Here is a 23,765-nt window from a genome sequence, read left to right as displayed (position 1 = left end):
ATAATTAAATTTCAGAACAAATGTTTCTTGTGTTTGTTTGTTTCTCTCTCCTCGCATGCTTTGTCTCTCTAGCACACATTTCAACCATCAATTCCAGCATAGCAGCACAAATCTAACCACAGAAATCAAATCTTGAAAACTTCAACAGATTTCAAGTTATCTTATGTTAAGGAAGTGGATTCATTCGTAGTCACTTCTAGTCATCAATGGAGGTGTTGACATGGTCAAGGATCTTGCGAAATTTGATGGCATTGACGATGGTGACGATGCACTAAAAGTTCTTCACAATGTTTATGACTACGTGGTGAATGAGACATTTGTAGAGTGGAGGCACAACAACGGAACTCAAGCTTGAATGGCTCAGCCTTGTCAACCACCGTTGCACCAATCTTCCACTAAGTCACGGAGAGTGAAGAATTTTTTAAGTCCCACCTATAAGGGGAGAATTTCAAATTCCTTATCTTAACAAAGGATAAAAAATTTGTAGAATTCTTCAAATTGTCTCATTAAACATCCAAACGGAACAATTTAATTGACAACAATTAAAATACCCAAAAAAATACATTACTCTCTCTTTAAATGCTTCATCCAAACATAGGGTAAATGAATTAAGAACTTAACTGAATATATTTATGTTTGATAACGTTAATTCCTTTATGCTGTAAAAAAACCTTAATTCCTTTATTTAGCGTTGTTTTAACATAGTTCATTTTGATATTTGGACTCGAAATATGAAACTTTTTTCGGTTGGCGTGTTTTCCTTCGCATGATTCTAAATTTTATTTTTTATCACGTGTCTTTAAGAACTTGCCATTATTTTCGTATGAACTTTAGGGCTTCACAATTTACAATTTTGTTTTCATGGAAGGGAAACTGGTTTATGTTTGGTCTACGATGCATGGATACGATACTATATGTATCTGATATGACAATACAATTATTCTAAAAATATATAAGATACAATATGTGTAAGATAAATGTTTAAAAATATATAAAAATTCATAAAAAATGATAAATATATAATTGTAATTTTGCAAATCTAAATTAAAAACATACTTCTTGAATATTACTAAAAATAAAATTATAAATCATTGTCATCATAAATTACTTTATATTATATACATATAAGAACAATATATCAATTCTATTTCTACCTGAAAATCATTCATAAAGGGAATAATTTTCATTTTTGGTTCATTAAGGGAAAATGCTTCTATATTATATATGTTTACATGTTTCTTGTAGTTGTATTGAACTTTCATAAAATGCTTTAAAAGCTTGGACACTTCACCAAGTATCAATGAAATATCCAAAGAATACCAGTATTAGATACGCGAAACAAATTAAATTATTGGTGCTTCATGGATTTGGATACTTCATTGGTATGTATGGGTGAAGTATCCAAGAGTATTAGTATCGGATACAGATATGTGAAGCAAATTGAAATATCCGTGCTTCATAGTTTCAAGTAGAACTGTTTGACTCATGGTTAAACAAGTGAATTGATAACTCAGTCCACTGATTGATTTGATTTCCAGTCTGAATTACATAAATATAACTATGATTTTACACTATTTTTCTTTTTTAAATTTGCTTAGAACTTGATCAAGGAACGGCACAAAAAAAAGAAGGTAAGGCACAACAGAGTGAAGAACCTGCAATTAATGGATAAAGAGCATTGTTTTTAGTGACACAGAATTACAGGTATATACGACAGTGTTACAAAATTTTCCTGACTATTCTCATGTTAGTAGATTGGGATCAGAACAGTATTTGCTCTTGATACATCTCCAATGCTTGGAAAACTTTCTCCATGAACAATTTCCTGTGCAATCTATACCTGCATATGTGGCATCCACAGTGAAACTATAATTAGAGGGTTTAGGGCTTAAGATCTCAAGGAAAATAAAATTTAAAAAGCTAGTGAAACTGCTAGATGATGTAAGTATGGCATACTTTATTGCAGCTTCAAGTGTCCTCGTAGCATCTGCCATTGAATCTGCAATCATGATGTGTAAGCTAAGAATTAGCTTTTTGTCATGAATCTCAGCTAAAGTCGAAATAGTCACACAATCCTGAAGCTTTCGGTAAATTTTGATCTTATAATTTCACAAGGTTGAGTCAATCCTTGAGGATGGATCGCATGATTATTTTATAAACCTTAGGTGATAATTTTAAGAGCTTCACTACACAAGTGGTTGAGCTTTTTACCCAATTGGATTTGTGTAATTGACTAAAATCCTAGACAAAAGTACTACTTAGTGGATTGCAGGTGTCAATTGGAGCTCAAGGGATTCAGCTCTCCATAGAACTGATGAAGCTTATGCAGAAGATATAATTGTAATCATGTAGAGTTGTAGCCTCAACTCGATGTAACTTGTTTTGGCAATGTTGACAAGACTGACTCAAGGTCAACCAGAATATCCCCCAAACATTTTCTAGCCCATGTGTATTACTGATATAAAAGAAAAGTCAACAGGTTTATGTATACATATTCTCAGAAAGCAATCATATTGCATAATAAAATTATTATGACAATCAGTTCTGTGACTCTACTTTCTAGTGTAAGGATATGAATGCCAAATTTACCTAGCAATTTCTGGTCTTGCTTAGAGGTTGTAGCAAATTCTGCAAGCATCTTTTGACATTCATCTTGCAACTCCTTCGCAGCCTTTCTTTCCATGCTAGGGATTGGAGGCACATCCCCATCTGACCAAGTTGGCAATGTTCGTGCTGCAGCTATGACTGCTCCATCAACAAAACTATCTCCGGCTTTTGACAGACAATCTGCCATAAATTTCATATTGATATCCTAAATAATGCCAATTTGAATAGACAAAACTGTAACATAGAAGATTCCAGAAAGAAAATTCATATTGCCCATACTATTATGGTAATACTCTTCAGGAAGGCCAGATATATTGAAGATTGACAAGAAGGAATCCAAATGAATACGCGCATTGCCTGAGAATTTGATCTTGTCCCAAGGATTCTGCAATTGTAAGCAACTCTGAGAACTACATTTCAAAATTCAGTAGATCTTAAAACCAAACACGTATAAGTTTACATGAATTGTTCATTACAAAAGCAATCAAATAACAAAATCATGATATAATAATATAAATACTTCAATGCATATGGCATACTTTATAGTGACCATGGACAAGTCTTACAGCATAATGAACAGATTTTCTTATGTGAATTGGGTTGGATCTCTGGTGAATTTAGAAAAAGCACACAAAGTAGCATGTTGCAAATGGAAGTACATATCAAATGATTATAAATATCAAACTAAAATCGTTCAATAGGATTTTCCTAGAGTTATATGGAAAACTACTATCTCTGTCAACATTGAGAGTCTAAGGTTAAAGTTAGAGTGAAAGATGGAGTTAAGACTTAAGAGTATTGAATGAATGCTTAAAGTGCAGCAAATAACTATGGTGAGAGGAGTTAGAAATACAATGAAGGAGAAGCTACACATTGTTGATGTTGCTTAAAAGAGTTGAGAAAAGCTGACATGGTGGTTCCACAGCCAACACTTGAGAATGGTTGACAGTGGCACCTATAATGGGCTTTCAGTGTGTGAGTTTTCTTCACCCCGCCCCCCTTTAATTTAATGCGTATTTCCGTGGGTCTCAGCCCCCAAATATGCATGATAAAGAACAAAAAGATATAGAATATTCCATTCATCAAGATTTAAATGAAAAGAAAATTACCACGGGTGATGAAAATCCATATCTTTGCATGAACATGTCATTCTTCTGAGCACTCATGTAATTAACTGTCATCTGTTACAATTTTTGACAGCATAATCAGAATAGAATGTCCATGTCTCAGTGAATATTACTAGGGTAATTAACTGAACATGTTTTTCACAGAAAAATCAAATGGTTTACCTCATCTCCCTTCCTAATCTGCTGTCCAGCATTTATAAGAACCTCAAGCATCCTGTCCTTAAAACGCCAATGGAAAAAACAATTTGGCTCAAATGAATGGTTCAGCATATCTGAAAAGTAAGACCAAATTAGCAATGACCTTAGTTGAAAAGACATCTTAAGTAGGAAAAGTAAACACTGCCACCACATGTAATATATACAAATAAACTTTTACACATTTTTGCCCACTTCTTTTCCTCAACCATATTGTTTTTTTTTATTTGTTTCCTTCTAGTAATGTTTGTTTACTTGTTTTCTAATTTGTTGCATAAAAATGTGAAAACTGTTGAAATTCTAACAAAACAATAAACAAATTAAGCAATGACAATGAATGGATAAAGATTTCTTTTTTTCTTTTGAGAACTGGAAATCAAATCAAATTTAATACAAAAGAAAGTCAATGATGAAATTAAGAGTTAAGAGATTTGTTTGATTATAAGAGTACATAAAAAGTATCATATTTAGTCAGAGTAACTAAGGTGAACTGAGCTCACCAGCATAAGGAATCAGCATATTTGCTTCTTGATTTAGAGCACCAATTCTCGTTTGCATGTTAATACATCGTGACTGTGCAATACCTACTGCCCAAGCAAACCTTTGAGGATCACGCGCAAGACGCTTTATTTTAAGGGGTACATCACTGTGCTAAATGAGATTAACACAATTTGTTAATCCATTGTAAGTTTATGTACAATGGGAGACTAACAAATTTGAGAAAGAATTTGCTCCTTACCCAGTTATTCTCCCAGAATTCTAAGGATCGTTGTTGCTGTTTTCTAATAGTGGAAGCAAGATCAGGATCCTGCAGCTCCAAAAGTTCCTCCTGGTGATACAGATCAACATATGAGATGTCATAAAACTATTATTAAAACTGTATTGTACGTTTCAAAATATAGCAATTCTAAAATGCATGTGAGTGAATACAACAAAATCTTAAAATTGCAAAGGATTAATCCAGGCCAACTCAAGAAAGTTGATATGTATGTTGTGGCTGTCAACCAAAATTTATGAGTTATCTTTGACATTTCCATAAAAAATACAAAATATAAAAACCTACAATGACTTGAGTTACAACTTACATATTGGCAAAGGAAAGCTATTAAAATTAGTCAAGTGCAATCTGTAAAGTAAAATTAGTTGCTAAACTACTTTGCTCCAACCTGATTTTTGTGTAGGCCAATCAAATATCTTAAGATAAGAACCAGGTAAAGCGTCTCTCAAGTCTATGTAGAACACCAGAAAGAAAATAAGCAACTAGCTCATATATTATTAAGAATAATTACTTTTCCTAGTCTTAAAACATGATCCAACTTCAACACAGAAACTGCACATCAAAATGCTTTCAAGGAAAAAACCTTGAAACAGCACATTAAGTGGGAATTGAAACATCTACTATGTACATGATCTCCATTTGATATCAAGAATTGATCAGTAATAATTTCGAAAAAGGAATACCACAATCAAAACATGGTTTAATGATGCAAAACCAGTTTGTTTTATGCACACCTCTGAAGCAAGAAGTAAGCTAGTGCACTCATCTGCACTCGGTAAGAAGTCGCCATACAATTGCCAAAAGTTGCCTTCACAGTCAAATGCATATAAGAGAAGGCATGCTAACCTTAGGTCCCAATCTGTCTGCCACAAAGATTTGCACAATTACATTAAGCAGATAACCAGAACATTTTTTACTTTTGTAGCAGGTACAACACAGTTAAAACAAAGGGTGACACATTGGTAACGTATGTATTTATCATGAAAAGCGAAAACAACCAATTGGTTATATCTTATTATGAACAAATGAACTTAGAAGAGAATAGTAATTACCTCTGGATTTGTTGAGTTGATAATATCAAATATTGGATGATCCAAGGGAATTATATCAGGGAAAAACATCCACGGGAGCTTCTTGCTTATGGTTAACATCAATTCAAGAGGAATTTCCATTATAACCTGCCCAAGTACAACATTAGGGAAATCATCCATGGACAGCTATTAAGAATTAAGAATATAATAAAACATAGGCTTAATTATACTTTTTACCCCTTACATTTTGGCGAATTTTACCTCAACAAATTAATTTGGTGTATTTTACCCTCAACATTTTAAAAAACTTGCAAATTTTACCTTTCGTCACTGAATTGACGTGCCATGCTAAAATAATTGCACTTTTTACCCCAACTTTTTACTTTTTAGCAAATTATCCCCAACTTTTTCACTTTTAGGCAAATTTTATCCCTAACTTCATACTTTTCAGTGAATTTCACTTTTACGCTTATTTAGCATGTCACATCATCTCAACAACGGATGGTAAAATTTGTAAGTTTTTAAAATGTTGAGGGTAAAATGCGCCAAATTAATTTGTTTGGGGCAAAATTCGACAAAAAGTAAAAAGTTGGGGTAAAAAGTGAAATTAAGCCTTAAAACATATTATACAAATAACTAATTGTGCAAAAATTCTAGAAGTTGACTTTATGTGCAATCATTTTCACTTGTGCCACAACTAGCAGTTGGAAAGACTTATATCTCTGGTAGAAAGTAAGTAGAGTAACATCACTTATAGCAACTAACAATATTAAATGAAGCTACTTACCCTTGCTCGGCGAAGAGGCTCTACATCTTTGGAAGCATACACTCCAAAACCATCTGGCCCTTCTTTAAACTGAACTCCATAAGCTCGCATACTTCGGACATAACCAATCTTGTAGAAATCAGGATCAGCGGGCTCCAACTAGAGGAACAAATAAATTAACAAAATAGAAAATAAAGAAAAATCACAATAAACATCTCATTTAAACAGAAACCCCTTGAAGAATTCATCCAAATGTTGGTCGTTCAAGAAAGAATGTACTGAATCCAATATCTAGAATTATGAGCATAAAAGCAGATCAAATTAGAAACAACACTCATTCTACCACATTATGTGGTATAAACATAAAAACACGTCAAATTACAGAAACAGCATTCACTGTAACATATTAAGTGTTAATATCATGAACATAAAAGTACATCAAATCTATTTACTTGCTATATATTAAAACCATGTGCCAGTTCCCTATCACCTTTGTTTCCCGCCCATGCCCCCTACTTTGTTGTTGTTGTTATTAAAATTATTATTATCAATTAGTTAATCAATTAATTAAGACTTCCGATAGTCATAGCTATCTGTAATCTCTCCATTCCTAACTTCTTTCCTCTGAGTTCCATATTTTGCCAGCATCTCTTTTAGAGTTCTCCTGCTTTTGGTGTAAGCCTTATTTTCGCTCATTTTTTTCTGCTTCTCACTATAAGCTCTCTTTTATTGCCACATTTTCCTACTTCTCACTTTAAAACCTGTCATGTTCCCACTTTTTTCTACTTTTCTTAATCCCAATATGCACATGTATCTATATCAACTTCTTAGTATATAACAGTCATGAACTATATGGATGGATTTGGCGCATACATTGTCACTGTATATTGACAAGCCATTTTGTTAAATGCATAAAGACAAACGCAAAAGTACTAGTCATTGAAAAAGCACTATATTGATTCAGTTAGGATAAACTTCTCCTTAAACACTTATAGGAGAAAAAAATAAGAAAGTAAAATGAATTAAGCTACTTACGCAAGCTAAAATCAACTTATACACCTTAGCTCCTAGATAAGATAGATGAGAAAGTTTCAATAAAAGATAAGTACACAAGTTTTTTTTATTAGCAAATGTTAGTTTGTTAGCAGAGGAGATCAAACCCACGACCTTTCCCCTCTTCCCTTCTCCCTTAACCATCCAACCCACATTATATCTCCAAGTTAAGTACATAAGTTGATTTTAGCTTAAAGTTCAATTCAATTTCTTTCTTATTTTCTTTCCCTCTAAGTACTTATGGAGAAACTCATCCAAACATGGCCTAAGTGTTGTGAACATGAAACCACATCAAATTATGGAAACTGCACTCACTCTAACTGCTCCTAGATGTCAATTACTACCAAACCATCAAAACAACAACCAACAAGCAAATAAGCGAGGGACAAATAGGAAAAAAACCAAAAAAGTGGAATTTACCTCAGACGATGTTGTCTCTTCAACTTGGGGAGGCTGAAACAGGGGAAATGGGGGAGCACCAACCGAAGCTCTGATGGGTCGTGCTCTGTTTTCAGCACGAGAGCCGAACGAGTAACTGGGTTTCCACAAGAAGCCACGGCGCGAGCCCTTGAACTGTTCAGAAAGAAAACAATGTTGGTAAGAGGTGCAGATTGAAGAGACACAAAAAGGGTGCGAAAAAAGGAAAGAAATTGGAACCTGGGTTTTGGAGAATAAGGTGTTGGTTGGTTGATAAAGATGAATAGAAGAAGCCATTGGATATTGAAAATGGAAAGAAGCGCAAAGTTAAAGCATGTGTGCGAAGTAGTAGTGAATGGTGCGATGCAGCATATGCTAGTGACAAGGTAGAGTAAACAGAGGAATATGTATAGAGAAAACGTTATCCAGTCTTCGGTTCCAGCAGCATAAGTCAAGCGACTCCGTGCACAGCTCACTTCCATTTGGGTTGGCATTAAGTTTTACCCTTAAGAAATTTTTAATTTGGGCAAATGACAAATTTCGTCCATGTATTTTACACCCGCTATGATTTAATCTTCATATTACGGAAATGATCAACAATTTATTTAAAAATTATGTAAATGTATTGCCGTTACTAATTTTGTTAATATTAATCTTTATTTTCATTAATATTTTGTCTGAGAAGTAATATGATAATTCTTCTCGCAACTTAGGGATTCGGGGTCTTGCGGTCGGAGAAAAATTCTCCGCGGGGATAGGGATGAAAAATCCCCCGAGCTCATTCTGGGACGGAGACTATGCTCCCCGCCCCACAGGATCCCCGTATCATCGCTATATAAAATTTTACTTATATATCCTCGTAACTTATAATATGTATAACATAAATATAAGGGTTAATATAGTATTTTACTAGTAAAAAAATACAAAATAAAATTATCATATATATATAAGTATTATCTCAAAGTCACAAAGACACAAATATTATCCAAATCCTAAAACGTCGCATCAAACATTCAGACTTTGTTCCTTAACTTTCTTCTTCACCTTTGTTTCTTATTCACTACTTCACCTTCGTTCCTTCTTTACTTTTTCACCTACTTGGATATTTTTTGGATGTTTTTATGCTTGTGTGATTTTATTACTATTATTATTGATTTATTTTAGTATTTTTAGTCATGTTTTAAACTTAGAATTAAACCTAAAATTTATTATTGTTGAAAAATTGAAATAAAACAAAAAAAATTATATTTTTTTGACATTTTTTAATGTAAAACGGAGTCCCCGCATGTCCTGCGGGAAGCCGAGAAACGGGGACGGGGCAAAAAATACCCCCACCACGGGCAGCAAGGACGGGACGGGGAGCGGGGGAGTACTACCCACCCCCACCCCACGCAGGTGCCATGCCTAGACACACGACAAACTTAAGTGGCAAAAGTGGCAACATTGGGCCAAGGATCTATGGACCACATTGTCGATTTTATCTTAGGCACACAATAGTACCATGTGACCTCCACACCAGATTTCTTCCTAAATTCCCTCTACAACCCTTTTCGTCAATCCGTCACCATGTGTTGACATCGAAGACGATTTTTGGTTGTGACATCTCTTTTTGTTTTTTTAGCCCATTTCTTCTCCCACTCCTTTCTCTTCTCTTTGGCACCATCGATATCCTTCGCATTATAAGCTCCCTGGGAATTTATGAAATGATGATATCAAGGACTCATTTCATCAAGGCATTCCATAATCTTTATTATCTATTTTATGCAAATAATGTTGTTGTCTATGACTACAATAATGTTGCGTATAAGATCCTTGGGGAGCATGCATGTTTGAATTTCCCCAATCTCAAGGACCCACGAGGCTAGAATTTGGGAGCCATGAGGTGATGATGGTTTGCGATGGTAGGAGAAGGAGAATGAAGGGTAAACAATAAACTTGTTGTTTGGTTCTCCATGTCAACGTTTATCATTGTGATGTCGGTGATGATATTAGTGGTGGTGATTCGCAACAAGATGATCTGTTAGAGTATCGCTTGAAGTTTTGCACAGAGCCTTTGATGGCAAAGAGAAGAAGGAGAAGTGAAACAGACGATAGAGAGAATAAGTTTTCACTAACATTTTAGTCCAAAACATTGTGTGTTGATGTGGAATGTCCCATACACATGTGGATTTGACATGTTAGCAAGGACGTGCTACGTATGCACTCAACATTAACAGAAATAGAAATCACTTGATGATAGGACTAAATTGTCATCATATTTACACAATTGATTATTTTCATACTACAAGAAAAAATTGACAACGAATGTAAAATAAAGGGACTAAATTAGTCATTTACCCTTTTAATTTTTATTTTTTTAGGGTAGATATCTATTTTAGTCCCTGAAAGTGTGAGGTGGTAACAAATTAGTCTCTGAAAGATGAAAAATTCACATTTAGTCCTCGTATGTGCAAAAAGTGTAAAAAATTGGTTCTGTTGTTAAATTTGTGAGACTATTTTGTTATTAAGATATAATGTTCAAGGACCTATTTGATAATAAGTTACATTTTCTAAGGACCACTTTGACATCCAGTTGCAAAGTTTAGGAACTAAATTATCTGGAGGACTAACCTATTATACTTTTTTGCACAATCAGGACAAAATGCTTTCAAGGAGACAATATTGGATAAATGATGTATTTAGTCCTTGAAGTATGCATTTGTTGATAATTTAGTCCCTATATTTTTTAAATTATCAATTTAGTTCACAAATGTACAAATATTGCAACAAAACATGAAGAAAGATAAGAAAGAAAGGAAAAAAAATGATGTGATAAATAACATAAGATTGAGAAAAATATATAAAAATGTGTAAAAATTATGATGAAAAAGAAAATTTTATTAATAAAAAGTTTACATTTCTCAATATATTTAATAATGCAAATTAACTATAGTAAGCTTTCAGTGACGATATCATCTGCTTTAATTTGTTCAAGGTTATTTGGGCTGAGCACGTGGAAGTGAATGATAGGATTGCAACAAGCTCAAAGAGGTCTTATTCGTAACAATATTGCATATGGAGCTGAAAGGTGGCTTCGGGCACTTAATAGAATGTGAGAGTTTTGCTTGGACTTCAATTAACAACATGCCCCCTCAAGCATCTCAAGAAGGTTATGATATATATATATATATATATATATATATATATATATATATATATTCGTTTTAATTAATTAGCCTCTTTGGTCTATTTTGTGTTATACTGTATATAGGTAAGTCTATGTCATCCATTTTGTTCAGTGGTGAAGGGATTCAATGCAAGGATGAGGGCCACGAGGCTTTCTAATCGAATGGTTCAGGGTTTTAAATTTTAGTGATTTATATAAGTTACGTGATGCTGGTTTTGCACCACCTTTGAAGGAAAACAACAATGAGATTAAGATCTCTTTCCGGAAGAACACAACACAAATTAAGTGCTTTAAAATGAATAGTAAAACAAATATAATTAAGCAATATCTAATAAAATTTCTAAGATTTTATTTTAAAATTTACTTTTCACGTATTATTAATGTAAAAAAAAATCTATATGTCATATCTAGTAAAAAAAAATCTATTGATGTAATTTTTCAACCTACCAATTTATTAAAAATCAATATAGATATGATTTTTAAAATATCAATTATAAAAGCTAATATTCTTATATTATACACGACAATCTATTATTAGATAACATTATGCAAAAATAAATTTAGATTATTAAGTACATTTACAGTCTTTTTTTTTTTTGTTATTGCATCAAATAAACTCTAATGAATTTTGTTCTTATATCTTCATGTAGCAGACTTATAACCGAATAGAGGGCGATGTGATGATGTTTCAAGATAGTTATATTGATCCTATGGGATCGTATATGGTTTATGCTCTAATTTCTGCGAAAAACGTGAGCATGATTATGAATAGGGGAGATTCAATGGTGCCAATTTTCCCTTCAGGATTTCTGATATCTGAAGATCACAGTCGGGCAGTTGCTGAATCATCTAATAGTAGACCAGGAGGCTCAGTGTTAACTATGTCTTACCAATTATTGATTTGTAGCAACAATAACGCATCGATTCAAGACCAAAACAGGGAAACTGTGGTTAGAATTGTCGCCTCAACACTCCAAAACATTATAACCTCTTTGAACATTTCCAAGGATTAGTCTTTTGGTGTTTATTTGTTGTTTTTGTGATTGTTAGTTATTGGATTCACTTCTTTGTCATCATGAAGACTCATTGCATAATAATATGCGACTAGAGATTGTGCTTATTATATGATGAGCTTGCATATGGTGTTTAATTTGTTTGGTGTTTGATCTTTAGATTAGCTTTTTTTTGGTCAAATTGTGATTCTATGTCAACAAATTAATAGAAATTATAAGATTGATATGATACTTGAGCCCAACTAAAACTATGTTTATTTGTTTCTACCATATTCTCTCCTCTCGTATCATGCTAGATTTCATCTTAAAACCAATATATAATCTACACTCCAAGGATTGAGGCTGCCCATATGAGACTTGAATATTTTTCAATACATAAATTAATTTTTTTTTTCTTCACTTTTTTATAACACAAATATTTACATTTTACCTTGGACCCTCGCAAAATTTTTTGTCCCCCTAAAAATAATTTCTGGTTCCGCTCCTGTAGCTAACATTTGCCGATGTCAGCTAATTAATATTAATTAATAATTAATTGATTCATTCAATCTTAACGATAATAGAATCTTAGTAGAAGAAATATTTTCCTGAAAATGAAGTTATAGTCACGCTCAATCGATCACTGAGAATAAGAAAATTCTAAAAGGAATAAACTTTAAAAATTTGTTTCTACCTTCTATAAAATTTTGCATGGAACAGAATCTATCAAATTTGTTAAACAGATTGATCCTTTCTCTAATCTTTTATTTAGTTGTTCTTAGGACACGTGGATTGCAAATTTCAAAGAATTTTAAAAGATTTTTTAATATAAAAAATCTTGTAGTATTCAATCGATATTCTCTTATCCGTGATTCAAATATAAGACTGAAATACATTAAATTTTGGAAAACGGTTTCCACTTCCACAAATTGAAGCTGATCAATCAATATTTAGTTGATCGGATTTCAAGCTAATCACCTGATTTTCAAAGGAATTTTGGATTTTTTTTTATTCTTAAAGATAAAATCTAAGTCTAACTCCGGGTAAAAAAGTGATACATTAAAGGTAGAAACAAATTGAAAGTTTATTCCCTATACTATTTTCTTATCTCCGTGATTGAGCGTGACTATAATTTCATTTTATAAAGGAAAGGAAAAGATTTCTTCTACTATTGTTAAGAGGAATTAATTAATTATTAGTTGGTATTAGTTGACGCTTTGTATCAATTGATAATCAAAATACTTAAGAAACTACTCTCAGCTTATCAAATGGTCATTCCTATTTCAATAATACCAATAATGACCAGATTTTTAACAGAGGTATGGGTGTAAAATCTTGAGCGTAAGACTAACAAGTGTTCTATAAAACTATTAAATATGTGTTTTATAAAACCTTGATATATTGGCTGCAACATGGCACCAAAGATAAAACGTTGAAAACTACTTGATAGATTCAAGATAACTTCGAGAAGATTTGATTGGTAACCACAGATTATATTGTAGGCCACAAAGAAGAACCAGAATGACATACTTGTGTTGCCAAATTTTGGTATCAATGTCGTCATATGCTGTACTCCAACATCACACGGATCCTTATTCTCAATCTAAGGTGTACATGTACATCTCAATTCTCAAAAACTCTATTTACAAACTGTGGAAAATAGAAATTATTCCTTGTAGAAAATTTCTGTTATGTATTGCAATGTTCACATAATTATCCTACAGTAAAATACTGATCTTCCTTCGCTGTCAAATGGATTCAAATCCATATAGCCAGTTCTATTTATAATCCTTCTCTCAAGTGGATTATGCAGTGCAACGGGTTCCTTTGACTATTTTTAGCTCATTATGTATGTCTGCAGGTAGAATACAGATAATGGCAAAATAAGAAGATTGTTCCCCATAAAAGCTGTCTCAAATGCAGCTGATTAGTTGAAGGACAAATTGTGGATGTAGTTCCATAGATGTTTTTGATATTATTCTCTAATCAGAATTGGAGTTTCACCTTAACAACTTTTGCGAATCTTTAATACAAAACTTTTATTATGCTAATAACCAAAGTGAAACTCCAATTCTGATTGAAAAACAATACCAAAAACACTTAAATGAATACCTTACACGGCGCCTTGTTGTCGTAAAGGCTGAGCTTCAGCATGAACTACATTATTTTGCTGGTCCAGTGGCATGTATTGTGACATGATAGCCATGATCTCAGAGTCCATGTAAGACTACAAAAAACAGACAAAGGCAATTTAATATGGTAATCTTCAATTTAACATGAACGATGCATAACATTATCTGTAGCTGAGAATGAATTAGGCTTACCCGGAGCCTATATTTGTAGAACACGTAACCGGCTAGACCAGCACCAACAACAACTGCTATGACCACAAAGGCAAGGAACCGTCCAAATTTTGATCCACTTCTTTCTGCATGATACAGAGCAAAACTCTAATCATGAACAAATTGAATTGTCTCTAGAAAAATTCAGTTACACAGGAAGAGTAGTTCAAAATCTCTTATTATCCATCTAGGATGTAAGCAACTTGTTGTAGTGGTGGGATCACAAATTGACAATAGTAATAAACTAATAATAGCAACAGATTGACTTTAATATCTTACCAATACAAACATCTTGCTCCTTTATATATAGAAGATTTCCCTTGCATTTACAATCGTAACTACCCCAAGTGTTCTTGCAGCTGCAGCCATCACACTGACAAGCACTTCGTTCCTTACATTCATCAACGTCTGAATAAGATCAAAAGATAAGTTTTTAAATTGATCTATACTTATACAAAATTGATCATACATAGAAAATATTAAAAGGTTTTTAATTGCCACAGCAAAAACAAATGTTACCTTCGCATTTATTAGTGCCATCCCCACGAAACCCAACCGGGCACTGACAGCCATTTACCTTGGAGTCCTTTATACAGAAGGGAATTCAGTTAGCCTTGAGGGATGTCAAGTAAAGTGGTAGCATAAATCTTTTGCAATAACCAGAAGTAAAATGAAGGTTAGGTTATGCAGTACTGAACTGAGCAAGCTGAGAAAGTTAGTCCCTTTTTAGTTTCAGACCAACAACCACCATTGTTTATAGAACACCTTGCAGGTCCAAAAGCTGTCAAATAAGGAAAATTATATGAACATCAGCAACATCATGGAAAGGAACATATTAAAATTGCCTCTTATTGTGGACCATGAAAGACTTTTACAATATCTTGTTCAATCTAAATATACATTAGCCCATCTATAATGTTTTATTAATTTATTCCCAAGTAGCAATAGGTAATCCTGACATACAAGACTTTTCAAGGAGAAACAGGCGACTAGCTTGAATAACTCAATTCTAGCAATGCTGAAATGGGGCTTTCTATCTTTCAAAAGTTTTCTGTCTAACAGTCTAAGTTATCCCATAGCAGCCCAATACTGAATTGTCATTATTTACAAGAAATTAGTAGTATCCCCGGAATGAATAGATCTTTTGCTTATAACTTGAAAACAGATCTTTTCATTATGAAGGCAGTGCTTATAAAGTTAAAATTAACCATATAATAATTAACAAATAAATAGTAATAGTAATTCTCATACAATGCTCAACTTGTGTTCATATTTCACTTACATTTTTTTTAAGTAAATCAATCTAGACCATAAATAAGAAAGGATAGGGGGAGAGGCTCTACTGATCTTCATCCACATTTATCAGTGAAAATGCACTTGTATGGATTTCGATTACATATGAAATGAATTTTCTCAATCGTTTGACACGCATATAGGATGACTTGCAAATCATAGAGGAAATATTTTAATCTCTGGCTCCCATAGCCAACTTGTTTTATGAGAATAGAGAATAATATTTTGATATTCTAAAATAACAAGAGGGAACTTTTTAAATTGGAAAATGCATACCTTCACATGTTGTATAACCATCACCCTTATACTGAACACCGTTCACAACAGGGCACTCGCAAACTCTTCCCCTGAAAGTATCCTGAACAAAACTATAAAGGCTTAATTTGCAGCCAATCATAAGCAGACACACATGGACCGCGATGCATCATGTCCAGTGATTTTAACTTTGGGGACAAGGGATGGTAATAGATATTCCTTATTTTATACCTTGCAAGCAGTTATGTTAGCATGTTTGTCTTGCCAACATCCTCCATTTCTTTCAAGACACTCATTAGTCTCAACATCTGGTAAATCAAACCAGGATGTATAGTTTAGAATATTACACAGTAGGTTTTTAGAACTAGAAGAAACAATCACCAGTGAAATTCATATATCAAGCATACTAACCTCCACTTAAACAAACTGAAGGTTCAGTAGTCTCCTTAAATCCAGAACATACAGCCTTGAGTACAGCAGTTCTCTCCAATTTTCCTTTAGACAAGATAAATTAAATCTTCAGAATTCTGATAGACTAGATATATGCTTACAAAGGGTAGTTGAATTTGACATGTAACATATATACCTCATTACATCAATAACAGATTTAGAAATTCAGTTAACCAATAAGCTAAAAAGAATAAAGTCAAGGCTTAAATATGTTTATGATCCCCGATAAATATTTAATTTTTGTGTTTACTCTCTAATAAATTTTTATTTTGCGTTGAGTATCTAATAAAACAATAATTTTATTTTTTGTCCTTGACACTTTTTTCAATTCTCGATAAATTAGCAAATTTTGTATTTACTCTCTCATAAATTTTTTTCATTTGTAATTAGTTGAGACTAAAACAAAATATTAAGAATCAAAAACAAAATTTTGTTTTATTAGGGATTCAACATAAAGCAAAAATTTATTAGAGAACAAAATGTAAAAATTAAGTATTTATTAGAGATTAAAAACATATTTAAGGCTAAAGTCAATAATATACGGACAATAGATTAAATTCATTAATAAGAATTAGGGTGAGGCCTAAACTTCCGTGAGTCTTAACTTGTTTACTGACAATGAGACAAGTCCTTATACATCAAGAGAAAAATGTTCTCCGTTACATGTGGGGAAGGTGATCATGATGGTTGATGCTCTAGTTATAAGACAGAAGCATCACATAGTTGAAACTTGAAAGTAAATTCACGGATATTTTCAGTTGCCAAGCCAGTGAAACATGAAGAACCAAAAGCCATAATAGGAATAGAGTAAGAGCATTTTTTTCTTGGCCCTTAAGCTCTAAACTCAGCAACTATGACTACTGGATTTTGATTGCCAAATTCAGCAATAGAATGCATAGGTCACTCATATACATAACTGAAGATCAGTAAAAGCATGATGTGTTCAATATACTTGACTTCATGTAGGTATTTAAGTAACCAACCTCTATACTGGACATTGTTTATAACCAACGTTGGCAAGATGGTGACATCACCGCGAGATCCTCTACCGATCTGAGTATCACAAATGAAACAAGTACATAAATTATTGAGTTACATTGTTTGCTAACAGTTGACAATTCTCTTAATTTTTCTAAAGAGATAACTATAAATATTAAATATTTGACCTGGACTTGTTGCTCATTCTTTAGCACTTCATTCTCCACATCTGCTTCAGGATCACCCATGCATTTCTTAATTTTATCCATAGGCAGATCTGTAGAATTAAGATTAAACATTAACAAAAGAAGAGGAAACAGCAGAATTCACTCACAGCAACATCAAAAGAGTAGTATTTACCTAATGATTTCATGACTTCCTCAGCACAATCCTTGCTGTATCTTTTCTCCTTCATAGAACATCTGACATGGAAATCTGTCACATAATCCCACCAGACCCATGAACGGTTGCTCTCATTGGCAACTCTATGAACACACAACTGCCTCAAATTTTCATACACCACATCCTTCCCTTCATATCCTTCTCCAAAATCCTTCTCCGGATCCGGAGCACAATATCTCCCACGGTTTATACATTGAGACTTGCACTGACTGCTAAGAATGAAGGGTGGTGGACAAAACCATGTTATGTAGTGTGGAGTGAACAAGGTGTAACCACCCCTCTCAAGAATCTGAGCATGACCCTTAAAATTCTTCACAAAATTCATCTGTTCGTCGCAACGAGCTCCACATTCGTCATTGCTGTTGGTCCAGAACTCATACTCAACCCTGCTGTCAGGGTGAGGTACTGACTCTCTCCAATCAATTCTTAGCAAAACTTCATCTTTGTTATTCAAAGCGTCTTTCAGCGTATCACCAAAGGATTTCTCTATCAGAGCCGATGGAATTGTGATCTTCTCTATGTAGCCATCTGCATCAGAGCTCTCCTCAGGAGAATCCATGGTTATCAGAGACTCCTCAATGCTGTCTGTCACCAAAACTGCCGCAGCTCCGGCCAGTTGGGCGTGCCAAACCTTCAAGGCAAAGTAACACTCTACAAGTGCAAATAACTTTCCCAGTAAGCATCACAAAACCTGGATTTGTAGAATTATAATACAAAAGGATGCTTGAAGATCCTGTGAAAATGCTTCTAATACTAGTCCTTTTGTAGCCTTTAGGATTCATTAAAAGGATCATATAACAACCCGTTTGAAAGAGCTTATTTAGACTTATCTCTGACATACATAGACTATTCTCAGCTTATTTCAAATAAGTTTTAAGGATAGTTTATAAAAATAGCTTACAACATATATGAAAATATTTTAAATTTATTTCTTCTTTGATTATAAAAACAACTTATACATAAATACTTACATGGTAAGTATTAAGTACTAATTTAATAAGTCCTTAATAAACTGATTGTTATTCAGTAAACACTCAATTAAGCTGTTTACTCAAACGGAAAAAGAAAACACAGAGCCAAATTATGAAGAAATGAGGACTAACAGTCAAAAAAGGAAAGGGTAAAGACTTTATTTTTCTTCCTTGTGTTTGCGGATGGTTATAGTACCCTATATATTTCACTTAAAAAAATATAAGAAATTCAAGAGAAATAGAAAAATTAATAACGAAAAAAAATAAAAAGAATCAATCAATGGATGAACCTATTCTATAATAGAATATCAACGTACCAACGAACATAACAAGACTAATTTCAGAACATACCATAAAAACAGGATCAGGTAACATTAAATTAAGATCAATGAAAGGATCAAAGTCAACGAAGACAGAACCGAAAGACAGACAGATACCTCCACGATCAAGGAGAACAATAGTGGGACGATAAGACTGAATTTTGAAGGGCTTATCGCCCTCGAAGTTCTCACATCCGTGTGAGCCTTTAGCGGGATACACCACAGAGCCAACGATGAATCCTCCGTAGTCCGGAAGACCGAAGTTACCGATGGCGCCATCGCGCTTCGCCTTCAGCTTATGCGGGGACAGAACAGTTATACTGCTCTTCTCCACCACAAACCTGGCATCAACAACCACCACCACCACCACCAACAACAACAACAAAACAGCCGCAGCCACGAAAGGTTTCATGGTTTGTTTGTATGTGCTGTTGTTGTTGGCAGTGAAAAACACAAGAAAAAACAGGGGAAGCAAGAGTAAGAAGAAGGACGCGTGTGAAGGAAGACTTTGCAAGTTACCGGTGGAAAGTTTTTTGCTTAAAGAGAGTGTTGTTGTGTTGGTTTATGGTGTGGAGGGTTGCGTTTCGCAATCAAACGGTGACGTAAAGGGAGGGTAAGCAAACGACAGGTGAAAGGAAGAGGAGAGGTGGTGGTGGACGGAGTCAGGGGAGCTAACTTCCACATAAACAGAGACGCGCGCAGACAGAGTCCTTTTTGGTTTTATGTTTCTTCTGTCTATTTATTTTATATCTTTTCACGCCAGGGAGAGAATTTTTCTCACAACATTTTTTTATATTAATTAATTAATAATAATAATATGATTTTTTTGGTAAATTAAAATTTTAGGTAGATAGGATTTGAGAGGCTCATTAGGATTAATCGGTCATGACAGAACTCAAGACTCAACTAGCCTTCAAATGTATCGAACATGATGCGCCCATCAACCATGACAAGAATTGAATTCGTCATGATGAAATATGAGTATATTTTCTTTTACCTTTTGATCTTTGTTAGTAATATAATATGATTGGTAAAACATAAAATGATACAGGTGAATTGTGTTTGCTCATGGAAATAGGAACTCATCAAAATATAGTCTTGCTTAGCTTGAAAAAGATTGAAAATAGAATAGGTTATGTTACTCTTTATTATGTCTTCCTATTTTATGTTATTTTAGAAAATTGAGGGATTGTTAGTTTTTTTTAAAATTTTTTACTGTAGTGTGAATAAAGGAAAGAAACTTTTTTTTTAAGGAAAAGGAAAGAAACTTAACAAGTTGTTGGAAATATTTTGAATATTTTACCCATAGCTCGCAAGTTCGTGTGCAATTGCTTGTATAAATAAGAAGGGGTTGACTAGTTTCTTAAGTCTTGGACAACTATGCATGAAGTTTGAAGTATATTACTATTGGATGATGAGTTTGCACATGTAAGTTGGGGCCTGTTGATTATTTAAAAATGTAGAGTGATTTAGGGGGAATGAATAACCATAATATTTTAATTTTTAAAAAGTTACTAAAAGGTATTTGATGTTTTTTATGAATAATTAGGAGAAAGTGTTAGAAAGGTTCATTAAGAGGGTATCTAACTATCCTTGTGAAAGTATTACTTTTTTCCAACTATAATGCCTAACTTATTTTCGGCTTTTTATATGTAACATTAGCTTAATTTTTCTCGTTAAGTTTAATTCATGGAATATTAAAAGCAAAGTAGCAGAAGTTCCTATTGATGAATTTAACGATAGGTTTATTAATCTATATTTCTAGATTGATCTAAGGCAAAAAGTCTCCGGATGATAACTATTTTTTTTAATTGACTTAGTCTACCGTGACAATGAAGTATCATAAATATTACCACTTAGTTTAATGAAGACACGCCGATGAAAATTCCCATTAGGTTTCCTCTTTTTTTTTTTTTTTTTTTTGTCTTTTCAATTTGAGGGAATCTTTTAACTAGATAAGTTGGGCATGTCAGCTTATTGCCCTAAATATTACGAAAATGAAATATATTTTCTGACTGAAAAACGATAACAAAAAATTAAAGCACCATACTTTTCTTTTCTTTTTCTTTTTCGTGTGGTCCATTTCTATCCGATATTTAGTTTTTCTTATTTTGTAATTGCAATTTTTCATTTTGTTGAGAATCTGATTTAAATGTACTGACAACATAAAATTCTTCCATATTGTCATCTAATTACATATTATTATGAAAAATTATTAATTTTTATAATAATCATCTTAAAATTAATTTTTTTATTAGTTATCAGTGGAAAAAAATTATATTGGGTGTATAAAACTTAAACTATTTTACCCAAATATTCGACAAGTGTTTTATTTTATTAGGACTCATAAAGTTTAATGGGTACCCTTTCTTGGACTGAAGAAAGCATACTTGAAAGTTCAAAATGAGAAAATTTTACTTTTGTCGGTTATAAAATTGCAAGGAACGTGACACCATTTGTGTTGCTTGGGCCAAGTCTAGTCAATGAAAAGAAAAATAGAAAACAGAGGTACCTTTGTTTGGTTTTTATGGGTCTATTTTCAAGTCCTCTAAAAGAGTCAATGGAAGACGATGATGCTGAAAAGCCCACCTTACAAGGCACGTTAAATGCTTCGAGGGCTAATGATATTATTCATCACCTACGACTTACAATCTTGAAAATTATTTATAACCAATATGTTTGTATGACATGAAGTGTGCTTTTAGATTTATGCAAAATATAAAAATATAAATTGAAAATATTTGGAAGGTTTAAATATATTTTTGGTCCTTAATAAATACTTATTTTTTATGTTTGGTCTTTAATAAATTTTTGCTTTGTGATGGGTCTCTAATATTAGAAAAGTTTTGTTCGAGATCCCTACCGTTAATCGGTATTCGTTATTTGCTTATGTGGTCATTAATTAGCCACACAGACATGCTACGTGTGGTGTCATGTGTGATTTTTGTCTGACTGGGATTACACATAAGATTTTTTTTTTTTAAAAAAAGTAAAAAACGACGTCGCTACTGCGTGTGGTTTCAATATTTTTGTTTCTCTGTTTTTCTAGGTCCCTTAAGCATCACAGAATCATTGTTCGACATCTCTCTGCATTTTCACACAACCCACTATAGTTTCTTCTATATCTTTCTTGTGGATCTATTACTATGACTTCCTCACTCGTGAATATCCAAGACGAATAGGACCTCAACAACGATTTTTAGGACATTTCAATCAATTTTACATTTCCAAATCAAACCAAGCCAACTCACAACTCAAGAAATTCACAAAGATAAGGTTTCTAAGAGAACACATCAAAACAGTTTCATAGCAAGAATAGGGTCAACATAATCTTAACCCAAAATGCGATTCCACTCGATCCATTGCATAAAGCACAAAAAAATAAGTAGGGTAGCGATGTTGGGACTTGTCGTCGACATTTCATAGTCACGAGCTCTTTCCACAAACCCATGCTTCCATGGTTGTCTCCTTTTGTTCTCATTTCTCAAGGGTCACCACCAACCTAGCCACCAGCTGCCCCTGGCACCTCCAGTCGTGCTGACACCAGCCACTATTCGCGCCATCGCCTACTTACTCCAACTCTCAAACCTCACTTCTCTCTTAGTCTCTTTCTTTCTCAAACTTGGCCCTCAAACCCACTTATGTGTCGTAGGTGAAGAGAAAAGAAGGAAAACATGAAAACAAAGATGAGGGTTTTCTTTGGGGAAGTGGGGTCTGTGAGTGAATTTTTAGAGAAGGAGATTTGTTGTCGCCATGGGGGGTCACAGCTCAAGAGAAGGAAAAAGAAGTAAATGGGTTAGTGTTAATTGTTGTGTTGCTGTCATGGGGTTTCAAGGAAGGAATAAGGTGGGTCCATTTGATCCGAGGGGCAGTGCCGACTTCGCGACTGCCGTGATCTGTAACAATTGCTTGATCGAGAGATCCAAATCGATCTTATTTTGGGGTTTTGGAGAAGCAACAACGACGGGGGAGGGGTGGCAACAACGGCGGTGTGGAGCTGGTGGGGACTGGTGGGGGTGGTTTAGGGGGTTTTGGAGAAGCAGTAGTAGCAACATCGTTTTTTACTTTTTTTTAATAAAAAATCCTACGTGTAATCCCAGTTAGACAAAAATCATGCGTGGCATGCCTATGTGGCCGGTTAATGGCCATGTAAGCAGATAATAGATTCCGACTAATGGCAGGAACATCGGACAAAACTTTTCAAATATTAGGAACCCATCACGAAGTAAAAATTTATTAGAGACCAAATGCATAAAACAAGTATTTATCAGGGACCAAAAACTTATTTAAGCCTATTTTGAAATGATGAAATTTGTAAAAGAATTATGTACAATTCATTTAAGTAAAAACTAAAAATTGTTGTAATAAGTAATTTGATACTTAGGTTCCTTAATCAAGGTCCAAGATTTGATTTCCAATTTGAATATGGAGTCACAATTAGAGGTTCGAGATTAGTTTACCAATTTGGATCCACAACACCAGTGGCCCAGTCGTCAAATTATTATGAGGATACTACTATTAACTCCTACCAATTTTGCTTTTGGTCCCTACATTAGAGTAAAAATCAAATTTTGTCCCCTATTTCAAAAACTTCACCTTTCTCTCTTCCCTCCCCCCTTCTT

At 33.6% G+C, this 23,765-nt stretch overlaps 2 protein-coding genes across 3 annotated transcripts; both read right to left on the bottom strand.

The window, feature by feature from the left end:
* Window positions 1–1,627: 1,627 nt before the first annotated feature.
* On the bottom strand, window positions 1,628–8,460 carry LOC114386525 (protein PLASTID TRANSCRIPTIONALLY ACTIVE 14-like). Of its 2 annotated transcripts, none has more exons than XM_028346538.1 (13): window positions 8,215–8,460; window positions 7,978–8,130; window positions 6,526–6,663; window positions 5,760–5,885; window positions 5,442–5,570; window positions 4,669–4,758; window positions 4,430–4,580; window positions 3,897–4,006; window positions 3,717–3,788; window positions 2,887–3,010; window positions 2,590–2,787; window positions 1,957–1,999; window positions 1,628–1,840 (listed from the first exon to the last, which is right to left on the bottom strand). In XM_028346538.1, the coding sequence occupies exons 1-13, from the start codon at window positions 8,269–8,271 to the stop codon at window positions 1,762–1,764; spliced, it is 1,470 nt and encodes a 489-aa protein (XP_028202339.1). In that variant the 5' UTR covers window positions 8,272–8,460; the 3' UTR covers window positions 1,628–1,761. The 2 variants fall into 2 exon arrangements, with proteins under 2 accessions (XP_028202339.1, XP_028202340.1); XM_028346539.1 differs by having other exon boundaries at window positions 2,887–2,992; window positions 8,215–8,459.
* Window positions 8,461–13,559: 5,099 nt separating this feature from the next.
* Window positions 13,560–19,871, bottom strand: LOC114387405 (vacuolar-sorting receptor 6-like). The gene is made up of 13 exons (XM_028347593.1): window positions 19,261–19,871; window positions 17,811–18,503; window positions 17,639–17,727; window positions 17,456–17,525; window positions 16,434–16,517; window positions 16,254–16,330; window positions 16,044–16,125; window positions 15,173–15,255; window positions 14,994–15,060; window positions 14,754–14,882; window positions 14,457–14,560; window positions 14,245–14,359; window positions 13,560–13,987 (listed from the first exon to the last, which is right to left on the bottom strand). Exons 1-12 carry the CDS (start codon window positions 19,553–19,555, stop codon window positions 14,246–14,248), a joined length of 1,887 nt encoding a protein of 628 aa, XP_028203394.1. The 5' UTR covers window positions 19,556–19,871; the 3' UTR covers window positions 13,560–13,987; window position 14,245.
* Window positions 19,872–23,765: the final 3,894 nt, after the last annotated feature.

The sequence above is a fragment of the Glycine soja genome, chromosome 15 (assembly GCF_004193775.1).
Source record: "Glycine soja cultivar W05 chromosome 15, ASM419377v2, whole genome shotgun sequence".
NCBI lineage: Eukaryota > Viridiplantae > Streptophyta > Magnoliopsida > Fabales > Fabaceae > Glycine > Glycine soja.
The sequence above is the reverse complement of the archived record's forward strand: the minus strand, read 5'-3'. Positions and strand labels throughout refer to the sequence as shown.